The 17,245-nt window shown below is 45.0% G+C and overlaps 1 protein-coding gene across 1 annotated transcript in view; it reads right to left on the bottom strand.

The window, feature by feature from the left end:
- Positions 1–17,245, bottom strand: part of LOC133539056 (probable ATP-dependent RNA helicase DDX5) — a 32,205-nt gene that overhangs the window by 2,780 nt on the left and 12,180 nt on the right. The window contains exons 4-12 of the mRNA XM_061881087.1: positions 15,303–15,436; positions 15,051–15,116; positions 11,364–11,505; positions 11,111–11,271; positions 8,284–8,456; positions 8,106–8,216; positions 7,966–8,027; positions 3,517–3,576; positions 2,170–2,391 (exon numbers count right to left, since the gene is read on the bottom strand). Coding sequence (XP_061737071.1) covers positions 2,170–2,391; positions 3,517–3,576; positions 7,966–8,027; positions 8,106–8,216; positions 8,284–8,456; positions 11,111–11,271; positions 11,364–11,505; positions 15,051–15,116; positions 15,303–15,436 — 1,131 coding nt within the window. The remainder of the gene's footprint in view (positions 1–2,169; positions 2,392–3,516; positions 3,577–7,965; positions 8,028–8,105; positions 8,217–8,283; positions 8,457–11,110; positions 11,272–11,363; positions 11,506–15,050; positions 15,117–15,302; positions 15,437–17,245) is intronic.

Genomic DNA, 17,245 nt, shown 5'->3' with positions numbered 1-17,245 from the left:
ACAAGAGAGGCGGGGTACACCCTGGACAAGGGAGGCGGGGTACACCCTGGACAAGGGAGGCGGGGTACACCCTGGACAAGGGAGGCGGGGTACACCCTGGCCAAGGGAGGAGGTGTACACCCTGGTCAAGGGAGGAGGCGTACACCCTGGACAAGAGAGGCGGGGTACACCCTGGACAAGGGAGGCGGGGTACACCCTGGACAAGGGAGGCGGGGTACACCCTGGACAAGGGAGGCGGGGTACACCCTGGACAAGGAAGGCGGGGTACACCCTGGACAAGGAAGGAGGAGTGCACCCTCGAAAAGGAAGGAGGAGTACACCCTCGACAAGGAAGGAGGAGTACACCCTGGTCAAGGAAGGAGGCGTACACCCTGGACAAGGAAGGAGGCGTACACCCTGGACAAGGGAGGCGGGGTACACCCTGGACAAGGGAGGCGGGGTACACCCTGGACAAGGGAGGCGAGGTACACCCTGGACAAGGAAGGCGGGGTACACCCTGGACAAGGGAGGCGGGGTACACCCTGGACAAGGGAGGCGAGGTACACCCTGGACAAGGAAGGCGGGGTACACCCTGGACAAGGAAGGAGGAGTGCACCCTCGAAAAGGAAGAAGGAGTGCACCCTGGACAAGGAAGGAGGCGTACACCCTGGACAAGGGAGGCGGCGTACACTTTGGACAAGGAAGGAGGCGTACACCCTGGACAAGGAAGGAGGTGTACGCCCTGGACAAGAGAGGCGGGGTACACTCTGGACAAGGGAGACAGAAACACCCTGGACAAGGAAGGCGGGGTACACCCTGGACAAGGTAAGGAAGCGTACACCCTGGACAAGGAAGGAGGCGTACACCCTGAACAAGGAAGGAGGGTACACCCTGGACAAGGAAAGAGGGGTATACCCTGGACAAGGAAGGCCCGGTACACCCTGGACAAGTCACCACCTCATCACAGGCCAACACAGATAGACAAACAGACAACATTCACACTCTATATAATAACAAAAACATTTTGCAACACAAATATTGCATAAACAAATCGGACAAGATTAGAGCGATTTTAACAGTTTTTAGGATGTTAGGAACAGGAACACGTTAATAACATAAAAACCATACAAGGTGGACATACAAATAAGACTAGACCAATTAATTTTTATGTGGCTGATTATGAATAACAACCCGTTAATAACATAATATCAGAACTATAATAAACCAAAAAAATGTAGCACAATGATTGGGACAGGTTTGGGGTACTGGTTATGAATAAAGTTAAAGTCCCAATGATACACACACACACACACACACACACACACACACACACACACACACACACACACACACACACACACACACACACTAGGTGTGGTGAAATGTGACCTCTGCATTTGACCCATCCCCATGTTCACCCCCTGGGAGGTGAGGGGAGTAGTGAGCAACAGCATGTGCCGCGCTCGCGGATCATTTGGTGAACAAACAACAACACGTTAATAACACAACGTCAAAACTATAATGAAGGAAAAAAATGCAGCACAAGGATTGGGACAGGTTTGGGAAGATTCGGTCCAGGTTTGGGGGTGGGGGTGTTTATGAATAACAACACGTTAATAAGAAAAATGATTAAAAAATAATGACATAACAGGTATAATCCATCCATCCATCCATTTCTACCGCTTATTCCCTTTCGGGGTCGCGGGGGGGGCTGGCGCCTGCCTCAGCTACAATCGGGCGGAAGGCAGGGCACACCCTGGACAAGCCGCCACCTCATCGCAGGGCCAACACAGACAGACAGACAACATTCACACACTAGGGCCAATTTAGTGTTGCCAATCAACCTATCCCCAGGTGCATGTCTTTGGAAGTGGGAGGAAGCCGGAGTACCCGGAGGGAACCCACGCATTCACGGGGAGAACATGCAAACTCCACACAGAAAGATCCCGAGCCTGGATTTGAACCCAGGACTGCAGGAACTTCGTATTGTGAGGCAGACGCACTAACCCCTCTGCCACCGTGAAGCCCAGGTATAATGTTAGATAAAAAAAATATTTGCGATTGAGACAAGTTTGGGGAGATTGAGCAGGTGTTGAGAATAATAACCCGCGAATTGCATGTTACCAGCTGTCAAACAAACATGGGAGGTTTTGATAAGTCCCACAATGTCATCATTTCAGCTTCTCTTACCTCCTCTGTCCTCTGCCATCTGGATGAGCTTGGGGTTAATGGCCTGGTTGGCCTCCCGCAGCACAGAGATGAGGTCACTGGCCTGCTTCCCGTTGTTGGGCGTGAAGAAGGTGTAAGCCGTGCCCGTTTTTTGACTGCGGGCCGTGCGTCCAATGCGGTGGATATAGTCCTCGGAGGAGTTAGGGTAGTCATAATTGATGACAAATTTGACATCCTCCACATCTGTAGGGAAGTGTTGCAGTGTGGCAAAAGGAAAGATGGGAGGGCCGGAGGGGGTTTTGCACACCACAACAGCCAGACCAAAGCAGACAATTAGCCAGGTTGAGGCTGCGGAGGCAAGGGGTTAGTGAGAGCATCATCATCATCAGTCCATGGGAATACTACTGTGGGAAGAGAGACAGGATGCACACTCCAATTGCTTACCCCTAGTCCAAATGATCCAAAAAGACATGTCACTCCCCCGTTTGTTAGCAAGGGAAATGGATTTAAGGAGGAGTATGCATTCACTAGTCCTTTCCCAATGCAGCCAAATCCCCCACAAATTGTCAAGTGAGCTTCTTCTGGGCAGATGGGCCAGGTTATGCACTGGTGAAGTGGCTTTTGACCCCCAGTACACCCTCAAAAGGAGCCCCACTGCACGTCTTGCCAAGACCAAACAGACTAATTGACAGCCTTCATCAGTCTCATTGAGGCCGGGCAAGATCGCCGAAGAAGCCAGCGTTCACTTGAGAACATGTCTCTCGTTGGCAGGTCTCGACATGACTACAAAAAACAGGCGCTGCAGGGAGGATCTTTGGTCTCTCACTCTTTCTCCTCACTATATGTGCCAGGTCTCGTCAATTTGCACTTTGCAAACGGCTCCCTCCATTTCAAGGAATCCAGCACTTAGGAAGCAAAAGGACATCGTAGATACATTTTTTTTTGGTCCCGAATCTCAAACGGGGGACTTTTCAACTCGGCGCCTTCTGACACAACATGGAGCTTTCGCTTTTTTTTTAAACTTTTGACTTGTAAACAGCTGGACGGCATTTGCGGGGTGAACTCCATGGACAGAGAACAGAATTGGACACGTGGGAGACGAAGGCTTAGCCACAGAGCCTTTTGAGAAAAGGGACTGGCACACAAGAGCTGTCACCTCTCTAGGCCCACTGGGTGGAAAGCCAGTTGAGCACTTCCTTCTCCCTCGCCAGGCCTGGGACTGTCATGCCTAGTGCCTGCCACACAGACTCCACCTTAAGGTGAGAAAAACTCAGAAAATGCACAGAGACGTTAAAGAAAGCAAAAAGACTTTCTTTAAATGAAGTGGAAGACAGGTGGGGAGATGCTGCTACCAGAGGGCACACTGACCTAGACCACGGGAGGCCACGTCCGTAGCGATGAGGATCGGCGCTTTGCCGTATCGGAATTCTGAAAAGTAGACGGGCGGTCATGTCAGTGCTTCAGTTGTTGCTTTTCCACTGCACAGTACCAGCTTGGCTCTGCTTGATGATTAGGAAATTAAAAGGAAAAAGCATGGTTTTGCGATACGTTGTTAAAGGGGAACATTATCAGCAGACCTATGTAAGCGTCAATATATACCTTGATGTTGCAGAAAAAAGACCATATGTTTTTTAACTGATTTCCGTACTCTAAAATGGTGAATTTGGCGATTTAAACGCCTTTCAATTGTTAGCTGTCGGAGCAATGACCTTTCACTCGTGACGTCACAACGTGAAGCAAGCCGCCATTTTCTCAAACACATTACACACACCAAGTCAAATAAGCTCTGTTATTTTCCGTTTTTTTCGACTGTTTTCCGTACCTTGGAGACATCATGCCTCGGAGGGTGAAACACTAACAGGGACGGATTCAAGTTGCACCACTGGCCAAAAGATGCGAAAGTCCCTCGTTTGTTCCGCACACTTTACCGACGACAGCTATGCTACGACAGAGATGGCAAGAATGTGTGGATATCCTGCGACACTCAAAGCAGATGCATTTCCAATGATATAGTCAACGAAAACACACAGGGAAGTTTTGTTGATGTTATTGACTTATGTGGAGTGCTAATCAGACATATTTGGTCAAAGCATTACTGCAAGCAAATCGATGCTAACATGCCATTTAGGCTAGCTGTATGTACATACTGCATCATTATGCCTCGTTTGTAGCTATATTTGCATCCAGCCTTTCCCTCCACCCACATTTAATGCCAAACAAACACATACCAATCGTTGGTTAGAAGGCGATCGCCGAATTCGTCCTCGCTTCCTCCCGTGCCGCCGTCTGTCGTGATATGGCTCAATAGCTTCAGTTTCTTCTTCAATTTCGTTTTCGCTATCTGCCTCCACTCTCCAATCATCCGTTTCAATACATGCGTAATCTGTTGAATCGCTTGCGCCGCTGAAATCCGAGTCTGAATCCGAGCTACTATGCTATACCTTTCAGTGCTATCCACCATGTTTGTCTATGGTGGCTTCACGCAGTGACGTCACAGGACAATAGACGGGTGGATATAGCGGCGGTGTAAGTCAGGCACTTTGAAGCCGTTCTTCGGGATATTGCGTGATGGGTAAAATTTTGAGAAAAACTTTGAAAAATAAAAAAGGCCACTAGGAACTGATTTTTATTGGTTTTACCTCTTCAGAAATTGTGATAATGTTTCCCTTTAAAAATAACAAAAATGTCCTTCATTTAAACCTTGCCAGTTATTTGGGCGCCCAACCATTCCAATCCTTCTGTCCTTCACATGGCCTAAAAACTTCCATCCATCCATTTTCTACCGATTGTCCCATTCGGGGTCGCGGAGGTGCTGGAGCCTATCCCAGCTGCACACGGGCAGAAAGCGGGATACACCCTGGACAAGTGGCCACCTCATCACAGATAGACAACATTCACACACTAGGGACCATTTAGTGTTGCCAATCAACTTATCCCCAGGTGCATGTCTTTGGAGGTGGGAGGGGCCTGTCCCCAGGTGCATGTCTTTGGAGGTGGGAGGGCCCTATCCCCAGGTGCATGTCTGTGGAGGTGGGTGGAAGCCGGAGTGGACGCAGTCACGAGGAGAACATGCAAACTCCACACAGAATTTTTTTAATTAAAATGTAATTAGAAAATGTATTCTTATTAAAAAAATACATTATTTTCCAGGCTATAAGGCGCACTTAAAATCCTTTTTCCCCCTCAAAACTCGACAGTGCGCCTTATAACCCGATGCGCCTAATGTACGGAATTATTTGGCTTTTGCTTATCCACCTCAAAGTTATTTTATTTGGTACATGGTGTGATGATAAGTGTGACCTCTTGTTGACTTGAGTTTGAGTTTATTTGGAACATGCGTGCATACAACATGACGCATCACACATGCATGCACACAACATGATGCACCACATGCATGCACACAGCCTGATGCACCACGCATGCATGCATGCAACATGATGCACCGCACATGCATGCGTGCAACATGATGCACCGCACGTGCATGCGTGCATAATGATGCACCGCACGTGCATGCGTGCAACATGATGCATCGCGCGTGCATGCGTACAACATGATGCATCGCGCGTGCATGCATACAACATGATGCATCGCGCGTGCATGCATACAACATGATGCATCGCGCGTGCATGCATACAACATGATGCATCGCGCGTGCATGCATACAACATGATGCATCGCGCGTGCATGCATACAACATGATGCATCGCGCGTGCAGGCATACAACATGATGCATCGCGCGTGCAGGCATACAACATGATGCATCGCGCGTGCAGGCATACAACATGATGCATCGCGCGTGCAGGCATACAACATGATGCATCGCGCGTGCAGGCATACAACATGATGCATCGCGCGTGCACGCATACAACATGATGCATCGGGCGTGCACGCATACAACATGATGCATCGGGCGTGCACGCATACAACATGATGCATCGCACGTGCACGCATACAACATGATGCATCGCGCGTGCACGCATACAACATGATGCATCGGGCGTGCACGCATACAACATGATGCATCGCACGTGCACGCATACAACATGATGCATCGCGCGTGCACGCATACAACATGATGCATCGCGCGTGCACGCATACAACATGATGCATCGCGCGTGCAGGCATACAACATGATGCATCGCGCGTGCAGGCATACAACATGATGCATCGCGCGTGCAGGCATACAACATGATGCATCGCGCGTGCACGCATACAACATGATGCATCGCGCGTGCACGCATACAACATGATGCATCGCGCGTGCACGCATACAACATGATGCATCGCGCGTGCACGCATACAACATGATGCATCGCGCGTGCACGCATACAACATGATGCATCGCGCGTGCACGCATACAACATGATGCATCGCGCGTGCACGCATACAACATGATGCATCGCGCGTGCACGCATACAACATGATGCATCGCGCGTGCACGCATACAACATGATGCATCGCGCGTGCACGCATACAACATGATGCATCGCACGTGCACGCATACAACATGATGCATCGCACGTGCACGCATACAACATGATGCATCGCACGTGCACGCATACAACATGATGCAGCGCACGTGCACGCATACAACATGATGCATCACACATGCACGCATACAACATGATGCATCACACATGCCTGCATACAACATGATACAAAACAATTTCCAGTTTCTCTATTCAACATGTTGGAAAAGGAGTAGGAAGAAGCAGCAACCCGAGGGTCCCTGGTTCAAATCCCACCTAGTACCAACTTCGTCACGTCCGTTGTGTCCTGAGCAAGACACTTCACCCTTGCTCCTGATGGGTGCTGGTTGGCGCCTTGCATGGCAGCTCCCTCCATCAGTGTGTGAATGTGTGTGTGAATGGGTAAATGTGGAAGTAGTGTCAAAGCGCTTTGAGTACCTTGAAGGTAGAAAAGCGCTATACAAGTACAACCCATTTATCATTTAGGTTATTTAATCCTACCCCTTTTCCTTTACATAGCAGTTGCTAACACATTTGTTCACTTCCTGTTCTCAATGTATTCACAATATACTCCATAAGTAATAACCATAAAAATAATTAATTGGTGAAGTAAGTTATATTTCATATGGTGAGACGAGTAAGATGATCTCGAAAATGAAAGGATGGATGAGATACACTCAGAATGTTTATCATTGTTTTTCTTCTTTGTACTTTGTAAATACTATATAGCTACAATAATAAACCTTTAAAAAAGTAACATCTGCTTACAGTGCAAAAAGCTCGGCAAAGGTCCTCTTGTAAGCTATTCTTTAAAATGTTGATATTAAACATTTTCAAGTGCACATTTTTCCCCAGTTGGAAAACTCTGCTGGCTGTTTTTTTCCCCACTTTCCAACTAATTTGGCATGCTTGTTCGTTTGTCCGTGTTGATGGCCTCTTGTTGCTCATTTCTTTTGAAGCTAATATTTCCCCACACTTGGACACTTCATTCATCTTGTTTCCTCCTAAATGTTGTCACTTTGCGGTGCCTCTCAGTAATGACTAGCAAGGCTTTGTCTGTTCATGTGTGTAAGCCAGCAAATCAAATATTGTGGCTGGATGACCAGAGGAGTCAGTTAAATTAATTCTGCTGATGAATAAACGGGCTAAAGTCCTGAGTGAACCCTGAACACAAACACACACGGACACGGAAATGTCTCGAGGCCCAAAAAGTTACGGAGTTAATTTACATTTATCATTCATTGACTATTGACTATCAACCAATGCCTGGATAGTACATGGCAGTACAAGTCAACAGCTTGTGGAGCCAAGTAGGTACCGCGCAGTGGAAACGCTGTTGGATTCTCACCATTCAGGACCCAGTCTCTCTCCTGCTGGCTCTTGTCTCCGTGAATCCCCATAGCTGGCCAACTAGGTCATGTGACCAAACCATCTCCGTTAAAAGTCACACCTGAGTAGAATACTATTGGTAGAATGAGGCGTCCTTACCCGTCCCTTCTCATCCTCCTGGTGATCTCATCGCAGCGCCTTTTAGTCTCCACGAATATAATGGTCTTGTTCTCTTTTTCACTCATGATCTCCTCCAGCAAGCGCATCAGCCTGATTCAAGTGGAACAAAAGAAGACGTGGCAAAATGCTATGTGACCAAACGGATCATGGGTCTTACTTGTCCTCCTTCTCCACGTCGTTGCAGACATCCACTATCTGCAGGATGTTGTGGTTGGCGCTGAGCTGCAGCGCTCCAACGTTGATCTGCACATAGTCTTTCAGGAAATCCTCGGCCAGCTGCCGGACTTCTTTGGGCCATGTGGCGCTCCACATCAGGGTCTGACGGTCTGGCTAGGAAGAGGACACGGTTGCCAACGAACAGTTCAGTTTCAAAAATGTTTCATTCTGATTAGCGATTGACCGATTTCTCACTTTGACCTGTATCGGCATCCGCTTCTGCCTTTTTGTAACTACAACAGAACTACGTCAGATGATTCAATATAATACGTATATGATACCAGTATTTAGAATAGAACAAATATTTGTGAAGTAGATAGCAATAACCATGGCTCAAGCCCATTTTTTCTCCTTCTTTCTTGGTGTTTTCCCAGCTTTGTTCTTGCTGCTGCAGCCATCAAGTTGCCTCAGTCCGCAACACTTGGACAATTAGAGGAGCGCCACGAGTGATTCAATTAAATATGAAAGTGACAGAGATGGATTGACATGAATACGAGAGAAAAGATATTGCTGCCAAAAATCCAAACTTTGTGTAAATATTTAGACAAATTATATATTTGACACATACAGGTGCTGGTCATATTATTAGAATATCATGAAAAAGTTTATTTATTTCATTAATTCCATTTAGAAAGTCAAACTTGTAGAATGTATACATTCATTCCAAACAGACTGATACATTTTAAGTGTTTTTTGCCAAAAAGGAGATGATTATAGCTGACAACCAATGAAAAACCTAAATTCAACATCTCAGAAAATTAGAATATGGTGAAAAGGTCAGATATTGAAGACACCTGGTGCCACACTCTAATGAGCTAACTAACTCAAAACACCTGGAAACGCCTTTAAATGGTCTCTCGTTTTGATTCTGTATGACACACAATCATGGGGAAGACTGCAGACTTGACAACTGTCCAAAAGATGACCATTGATACTTTAAAGAAGGAGGGCAAGACACAAAAGGTCATTGCCAAAGAGGTTAAATGTTCCCAGAGCTCTGTGTCCAAACCCATTAATAGAGAGGCGAAGGGAAGACAAAGATGTGGTAGAAAAAAGTGTATAAACAAGAGGGATAACCGCGCCCTGGAGAGGATTGTCAAACAAAACCGATTCAAAAATGTGGGGGAAATCCACAAAGAGTGGACTGCAGCTGGAGTCAGTGCTTCAAGAACCACCACGCACCGACGTATGCAAGATATGGGCTTCAGCTGTCGCATTCCATGTGTAAAGCCACTCTTGAATAAGAGACAACGTCAAAAGCGTCTCGCCTGGGCTCAAGACAAAAAGGACTGGACTGCTGCTGAGTGGTCCAAAGTTATGTTTTCAGATCAAAGTAAATTTTGTATCTCCTTTGGAAATCAAGGTCCCAGAGTCTGGAGGAAGACAGGAGAGGCACAGAATCCACGTTGCCTGAAGTCCAGTGTCAAATTTCCACAATTGGTAATGGTCTGGGGTGCCATGTCATCTGCTGGTGTTGGTCCACTGTGTTTCCTGAGGTCTAGGGTCAATGCAGCAGTCTACCAGGAAGTTTTAGAACACTTTATGATACCTGCCGCGGACCTATTTTATGGAGGTGAAGATTTCATTTTCCAACATGACTTGGCACCTGCACACAGTGCCAAATCTACCAGTACCTGGTTTAAGGACCATGGTATCCCTGTTCTTGATTGGCCTGCAAACTCACCTGACCTTAACCCCATGGAAAACCTATGAGGTATTGTGAAGCGGAAGATGCGAGATGCCAGACCCAACAAAGCTTAAGAGCTGAAGGCCACTATTAAAGCAACCTGGACTCTCATAATACCTGAGGAGTGCAACAGACTGGTGGACTTCATGCCACGCCGTATTGCTGCAGCAATTCAGGGAAAAGGAGCTGCAACTAAGTATTGATTGCCGTACATGCTGAAACTTTCCATGTTCATACTTTTCAGTTGGCCCACATTTCTAAAAAATATTTTTGGTACTAGTCGTAACTAATATTCTAATTTTCTGAGATACTGAATTTGGGATTTTCAGTAATTGTCAGTACTAATCATCAAAATTTAAAGAAATAAACATTTCAAATATATCACTATGTGTGTAATAAATTGATATAATATGTAAGTTTCACGTTCTGAATATAATTACTGAAATAAATCACCTTTTTCATGATATTCTAACAATATGAACAGCACCTGTAATAGCAGGCAGCAGCTCACACATTCTCATACTTTCTATAACATCCAGGAAGAAATGTCAGCCAGTTAGAAAAATGTCTCAACTATAAATCTACATAAAGGAGCCTAGAATTGTTTTTATTTCAATGTTAGCAAAGTAAACCTTACAATGTATAAAATGTAGGAACTGTTAAAAATTGTAAAAAAAAGAATTGAGCAGTAGGCGGGTAACTGTAATGTAAAAAAAACCCAATAGTTTTAACAATTACCCCAATAGTTTTAATAATTACTGTAATGTATTGTACTGTAATGTAATGTAAAATTACTGTAATGTAAAAAAAAACCCAATAGTTTTAACAATTTTTCAGGAGAGGTTCTAAATGCAAGTGTCGATGCTCCCCTGACACACGTCATAAAGCTGTTTGATGTTTTTTTTGCTGCTAAATGAAAACATAAAAGAATGTCACTACTGTTTAAAACTTTAACTGCAAAGCAATATCTGCTCCAAATATCGGTTAACGGCCTCCTTGACCACTAATATTCGGTATTGGAAGTGAAAAGACACATCCCACAATTTGTAATGACAGTCACATTTCCAAACTCTGTACTCACTCGGATTTGTTCCACAATCTTGCGTATCTGCGGTTCAAATCCCATGTCAAGCATGCGGTCGGCCTCGTCAAGCACCAGATAGGTGCAGCGGCGCAAATTAGTTTTTGCGCACTCCAGGAAGTCAATGAGACGACCAGGCGTAGCGATGCAAATCTCCACCCCTGAAAGAAAATCAGGATGATCAATGAAGCATGTGAGAGTTTTGGGTCAATAGATAGAGGATGCAGAAACAAGGATTTCATAGCCAACATACCTCTCTCCAGATCCCTCATTTGTGGCCCTTTGGGGGCCCCGCCATAGATGCAGGTGCTCTTGAGACGTGAGGCCCTGCCATACTCAGCGGCAACTTGCTGCACCTGCTGAGCAAGCTCGCGGGTCGGCGCCAACACCAAGCACTGCAGAAAGCAGAATTTACTGTGAACTTTGAACTGCTCAAATAGGAAACACGCGTCCTTGCAAAAGTGAGCAACAGACTGACTGCTGCAGTGGAAATTGAGGGAGGGTCTGTCAGGTTGATAGGACACTGGTGAGGATCTTATATGGAGTCTTATTGTATCACTTCCTGGTTTGGTAACCTCAGTGTGGCCTATAGAAACAGACTGGGTGGTACAATCAAGGTCTGCCAAAAGACCTGACCCACATCTATCAGGCCAGAGTCATCCAGAAGGCAAAGACCTTTCTGGTCAAGCCTCAGCACCTCAGCACCCTCTCTTCTCAGAGTTGACACTCCTGCCCTCAGGATGCAGGTACGCTCCTCGTAACAGGAAGATACACAAGATCCTTTGTTCCCTCAGCTGTTGACTTTACACACCAGCTTCTTCAACAAGCTGAGCTGCTATGCACGCTCACTTTAGTGGGAAGCGACAAGTGATGATTACTTTTTATTGTAATACAAATGTTTTTTAGTTTTTAGCTCAATGCCATCATGGTGGTTTGTATGTTGTATGTATTTGTACCTTTTTTTCCTGACTACTGCTGCACACCAAATTGCCCCTCGGCGACAATAAAGATTTTCTAAGTCGAAGTCGAAGTGGAACCCCTTTAAGGCCTTTCGACTACAATGACAATAAAACTTTCACACACAGGATCCAAGTTATGGGTGATATGGCTTAAAACCATTATCACAATAAATATTGTCGCCTTTTGCAATAACAATATATATCACAAATGTATCGCAATGTTCATAAGAGAATTATTTCAAAACGGGTTAGAAAGGCTCCTAATTGTGGTATCATATAGCATCATTTCCTGCGATGAGGCGGCGACTTGTCCAGGGTGTACCCCGCCCTCCGCCCGATTGTAGATGAGATAGGCACTAGCGCCCCCCAAGACCCCAAAGGGAATAAGCGATAGAAAATGGATGAATGGATAGCATCATTTCCAGTTGTTATTTCCTCAAAATTAAGTAACTAAATATCTGGTTACTTTCTGTTGCAACATGGTTCTATTTACAAATATCATAAGCACTTATTCTTAAGTTGTTTGAATACTTTAAATTTGTTTTGTACAAGTGTGGGTATTGATCCAATACCAAATAGTTACAGGGGCAGTATTGGTCATACCAACTTAAAATGTTTAAGATCATTAAACTAATTACATTTTTAATCTCATTTATAATCAGACAAAAACACCGGATGGCGGTTCAACATATTTATGTTCTTTCCTATTACTGGCTCTGTTAGTTCCTTTGACTTCTGCCCCTTTTCTCGAGCTTTTAAACAATAACAAAACAAGATTTATTGATGATAAAACATATTGATCTAATCATCGTGGTATCAAGCACCAAACAAGTATTACTATACTTGTTTTGGTTAGTGTCGAGATTTGGATTGACATACCTTTGTTTACATTCAAGAGCCTTGCTAACCTTGCGGCGCATGCTTCGCTATTCTTTGCCCTTCAGGGATGATGGTACTAAGAGACAGGTTTTTTTTGGCCGCCATGGAGGCGAGGATTGCCCACTTAAAACCCACAACTGCTAGCATTGGTGTAGTTGGTTTTAGTCTTTGTTTTGTGATAGTACTGACAATAACTATAAAATAGCCTCATTTCTGTGTTAAATGTGTTGGTTAGAGATTTGTAGTTGACAAATGGCTTGTCTATCCGGCTATTATGGTCCCAGACCTACACCCCTAGTAAGAGGCAGTGGAAGTTTGAAGTTCCCTGGAGTAATCCAGTCGGTATCTGGCAACCTCAGTCAAAGGGAGGGGACCACAGAATTTACACCGTGATTGCAGTACCATTTCTGGCCACATTATTACATATGGCTCCTTTAAAACAATAATACTTTTCTCATTTTGTCAATGAGGCCTTGTTTTTCTGGCAGTACATCTGTAATACGCGAGCATTTGAAGATATGACGGCGGACATTCGGAGGGAGGATGCGGTCTCAATCTCAGTAAGACTGTTAGCTTATGCCTTGCTAGCTAGCTAACTAGTGTGAGACGGAACTTTGTGAAAAATAACTAAGTATCATTTTTGCCAAAGTCAGCCAGATAAACTTTGTCTACATCATTTCAAGTACTTTTTAAAGCAGCGTCAATTTGCAATTACCGAAATAAAAGGTACTTAAATAAACGCGACCCCACACCGAGAGGTATCATAATATTAAATGTACAATCTATTAAATAGCCAACATTTTAAGAGTTAATCAAATATAGAATTCAACACAGAGTCCATTTGCAATGCCGTCAGAAAAGGTACTTTAACACACACGCACACACACACACACACACACACACACACACACACACACACACACACACACACACACACACACACACACACAAAAGTATGATAAGAGTAAACATAAAATCTATTAAATAGCCAATATTTTAAGAATCAATTTCTACACATTGAGTCTATCCATCCATCTTCTTCCGCTTATCCGAGGTCGGGTCGCGGGGGCAACAGCCTAAGCAGGGAAACCCAGACTTCCCTCTCCCCAGCCACTTCGTCTAGCTCTTCCCGGGGGATCCCGAGGCGTTCCCAGGCCAGCCGGGAGACATAGTCTTCTCAACGTGTCCTGGGTCTCCCCCGTGGCCTCCTACCGGTTGGATGTGCCCTAAACACCTCCCTAGGGAGGCGTTCGGGTGGCATCCTGACCAGATGCCCGAACCACCTCATCTGGCTCCTCTCGATGTGAAGGAGCAGCGGCTTTACTTTGAGTTCCTCCCGGATGGCAGAGCTTCTCACCCTATCTCTAAGGGAGAGCCCCACCACACGGCGGAGGAAACTCATTTGGGCCGCTTGTACCCGTGATCTTATCCTTTCGGTCATGACCCAAAGCTCATGACCATAGGTGAGGATGGGAACGTAGATCGACTGGTAAATTGAGAGCTTTGCCTTCCGGCTCAGCTCCTTCTTCACCACAACGGATCGGTACAACGTCCGCATTACTGAAGACGCCGCACCGATCCGCCTGTCGATCTCACCATCCACTCTTCCCTCGCTCGTGAACAAGACTCATTGAGTCTATTAGAGTGCTAAAACTGCCAGGAGTTAAATCAATTGGTCAATATATCAGTGTGCAGATTTTTAAACATCACCAAATGATTTTCTGTTAGAGAAGGTTAGATTTTGTTTGTTTTTTTTGTTTTCATTGCTGCTATTTTGACTGTTTTTAAATACATAAACATGCTTATTTGTTTTTTTTAGCAATTTGCCTTTCCTTTCTTCTAAATGGAAAAAATTTGAATAATTTTTATTTTTGTAACATCTGAATGAGCAGCACATTTACAGTATAAATAAATATTTATGAATGAATTAGTCATCTGTTGTTTGCAAGCACATGCCTAAAATAACTTAAGCGGCATTTAGAAGTCGATGGAAAAATTAACCGCCATTAAATATGTGCACGCTGCATTACCTGATTTGTCAACTAATTGTTCAGACTTGACTAATGGACTATGAAAAGAATGGCTAATTGCATCAGACTTACAATAGGACCATCGCCATGCTCCAGGAAGGGTTGATGTTGGATGTGCACAATAGCGGGTAGAAGGTACTGAAGAAAAGACAGGAAATGGTACATGTTAATGAAAGTATGTGCTGCAATCAACCAGTAGGATTGCCACAATTCACAGGATATTTTTTGGTTGTTGCCAAGACAACATGTAGGAGCTTCTTGGAATACCGACGGCAGGAGTATTTTTTTGCTGGCAAGTTTGGACAAGCATTATTCCATACTTACTGCCAGGGTTTTCCCAGAGCCGGTTTGAGCGATGCCAACCATGTCTTTGCCACCAAGAGCCACTGGCCAGCCCTGAGCTTGGATGGAGGTTGGTTCCACCCAGTTCTGCTTTACAATGACATCCATGACGTGGCCTGAAAAAGAGAGTGTCATTATTGCTGAAAAATCACATAAACAGTAGTGATGCCATGTTTTAAGTGGAACTGTTGCCTATCATTCACAAGCCTTATGCAAGACGAGAACACAAGTGTTTTTCTTTTTTTTTGCATTCTAAGTTGTAAAATACTGCAAGTCTTAGGGGGCTAACAATGCAGTTTTGATTGATTCAAACTTTTATTAGTAGATTGTTGAGTACATCAATCAATCAATCAATCAATCAATCAATGTTTATTTATATAGCCCCAAATCACAAATGTCTCAAAGGACTGCACAAATCATCACGACTACAACATCCTCGGAAGAACCCACAAAAGGGCAAGGAAAACTCACACCCAGTGGGCAGGGAGAATTCACATCCAGTGGGACGCCAGTGACAATGCTGACTATGAGAAACCTTGGAGAGGACCTCAGATGTGGGCAACCCCCCCCCCCCCCCCCCCCTATAGGGGACCGAAAGCAATGGATGTCGAGCGGGTCTAACATGATACTGTGAAAGTTCAATCCATAGTGGCTCCAACACAGCCGCGAGAGTTCAGTTCAAGCGGATCCAAGACAGCAGCGAGAGTCCCGTCCACAGGAAACCATCTCAAGCGGAGGCGGATCAGCAGCGTAGAGATGTCCCCAACCGATACACAGGCGAGCGGTCCATCCTGGGTCCCGACGAGCGGTCCATCCTGGGTCTCGATTCTGGACAGCCAATACTTCATCCATTGTCTAAAAAGGGAGTCTATTTAAAGGCTAGAGTATACAGATGAGTTTTAAGGTGAGACCTAAATGCTTCTACTGAGGTGGCATCTCAAACTGTTACTGGGAGGGCATTCCAGAGTACTGGAGCCCGAACGGAAAACGCTCTATAGCCCGCAGACTTTTTTTGGGCTCTAGGAATCAATAATAAGCTGGAGTCTTTTGAACGCAGATTTCTTGCCAGGACATATGGTACAATACAATCGGCAAGATAGGCTGGAGCTAGACCGTGTAGTATTTTATACGTAAGTAGTAAAACCTTAAAGTCACATCTTAAGTGCACAGGAAGCCAGTGCAGGTGAGCCAGTATAGGTATATATGTATGTATATATGTATATAAAGGTATATACAGTACAGGCGTAATATGATCAAACTTTCTTTTTCTTGTCAAAAGTCTAGCAGCCGCATTTTGTACCAACTGTAATCTTTTAATGCTAGACATGGGGAGACCCGAAAATAATACGTTACAGTAATCGAGACGAGACGTAACAAACGCATGGATAATGATCTCAGCGTTTTTAGTGGACAAAATGGAGCGAATTTTAGCGATATTACGGAGATGAAGTTTTAGTAACGCTTTTAATGTGTGACTCAAAGGAGAGTTGGGTCGAAGATAATACCCAGATTTTTTACCGAGTCACCGTGTTTTATTATTTGGTTGTCAAATGTTAAAGTTGTATTATTAAATAGAGGTCGGTATCTAGCAGGACCGATAATCAACATTTCCGTTTTTTTGGCGTTAAGTTGCAAAAAATTAGCAGACATCCATTGTTTAATTTCATTAAGACACACTTCCAACTGACTACAGTCCGGCGTGTTGGTCAGATTTAGGGGCATGTAGAGTTGGGTGTAATCAGCATAACAGTGAAAGCTAATACCGTATTTGCGTATGACGTCACCCAGCGGCAGCATGTAGATGCTGAAGAGTGCAGGGCCAAGGACCGAACCCTGGGGAACTCCACACGTTACCTTAACATAGTCTGAGGTCATACTGTTATGGGAGACGCACTGCATCCTATCAGTAAGATAAGAGTTAAACC

This window comes from Nerophis ophidion, linkage group LG20 (genome assembly GCF_033978795.1).
Source record: "Nerophis ophidion isolate RoL-2023_Sa linkage group LG20, RoL_Noph_v1.0, whole genome shotgun sequence".
In the NCBI taxonomy this organism is placed as follows: domain Eukaryota; kingdom Metazoa; phylum Chordata; class Actinopteri; order Syngnathiformes; family Syngnathidae; genus Nerophis; species Nerophis ophidion.
The sequence above is the reverse complement of the archived record's forward strand: the minus strand, read 5'-3'. Positions and strand labels throughout refer to the sequence as shown.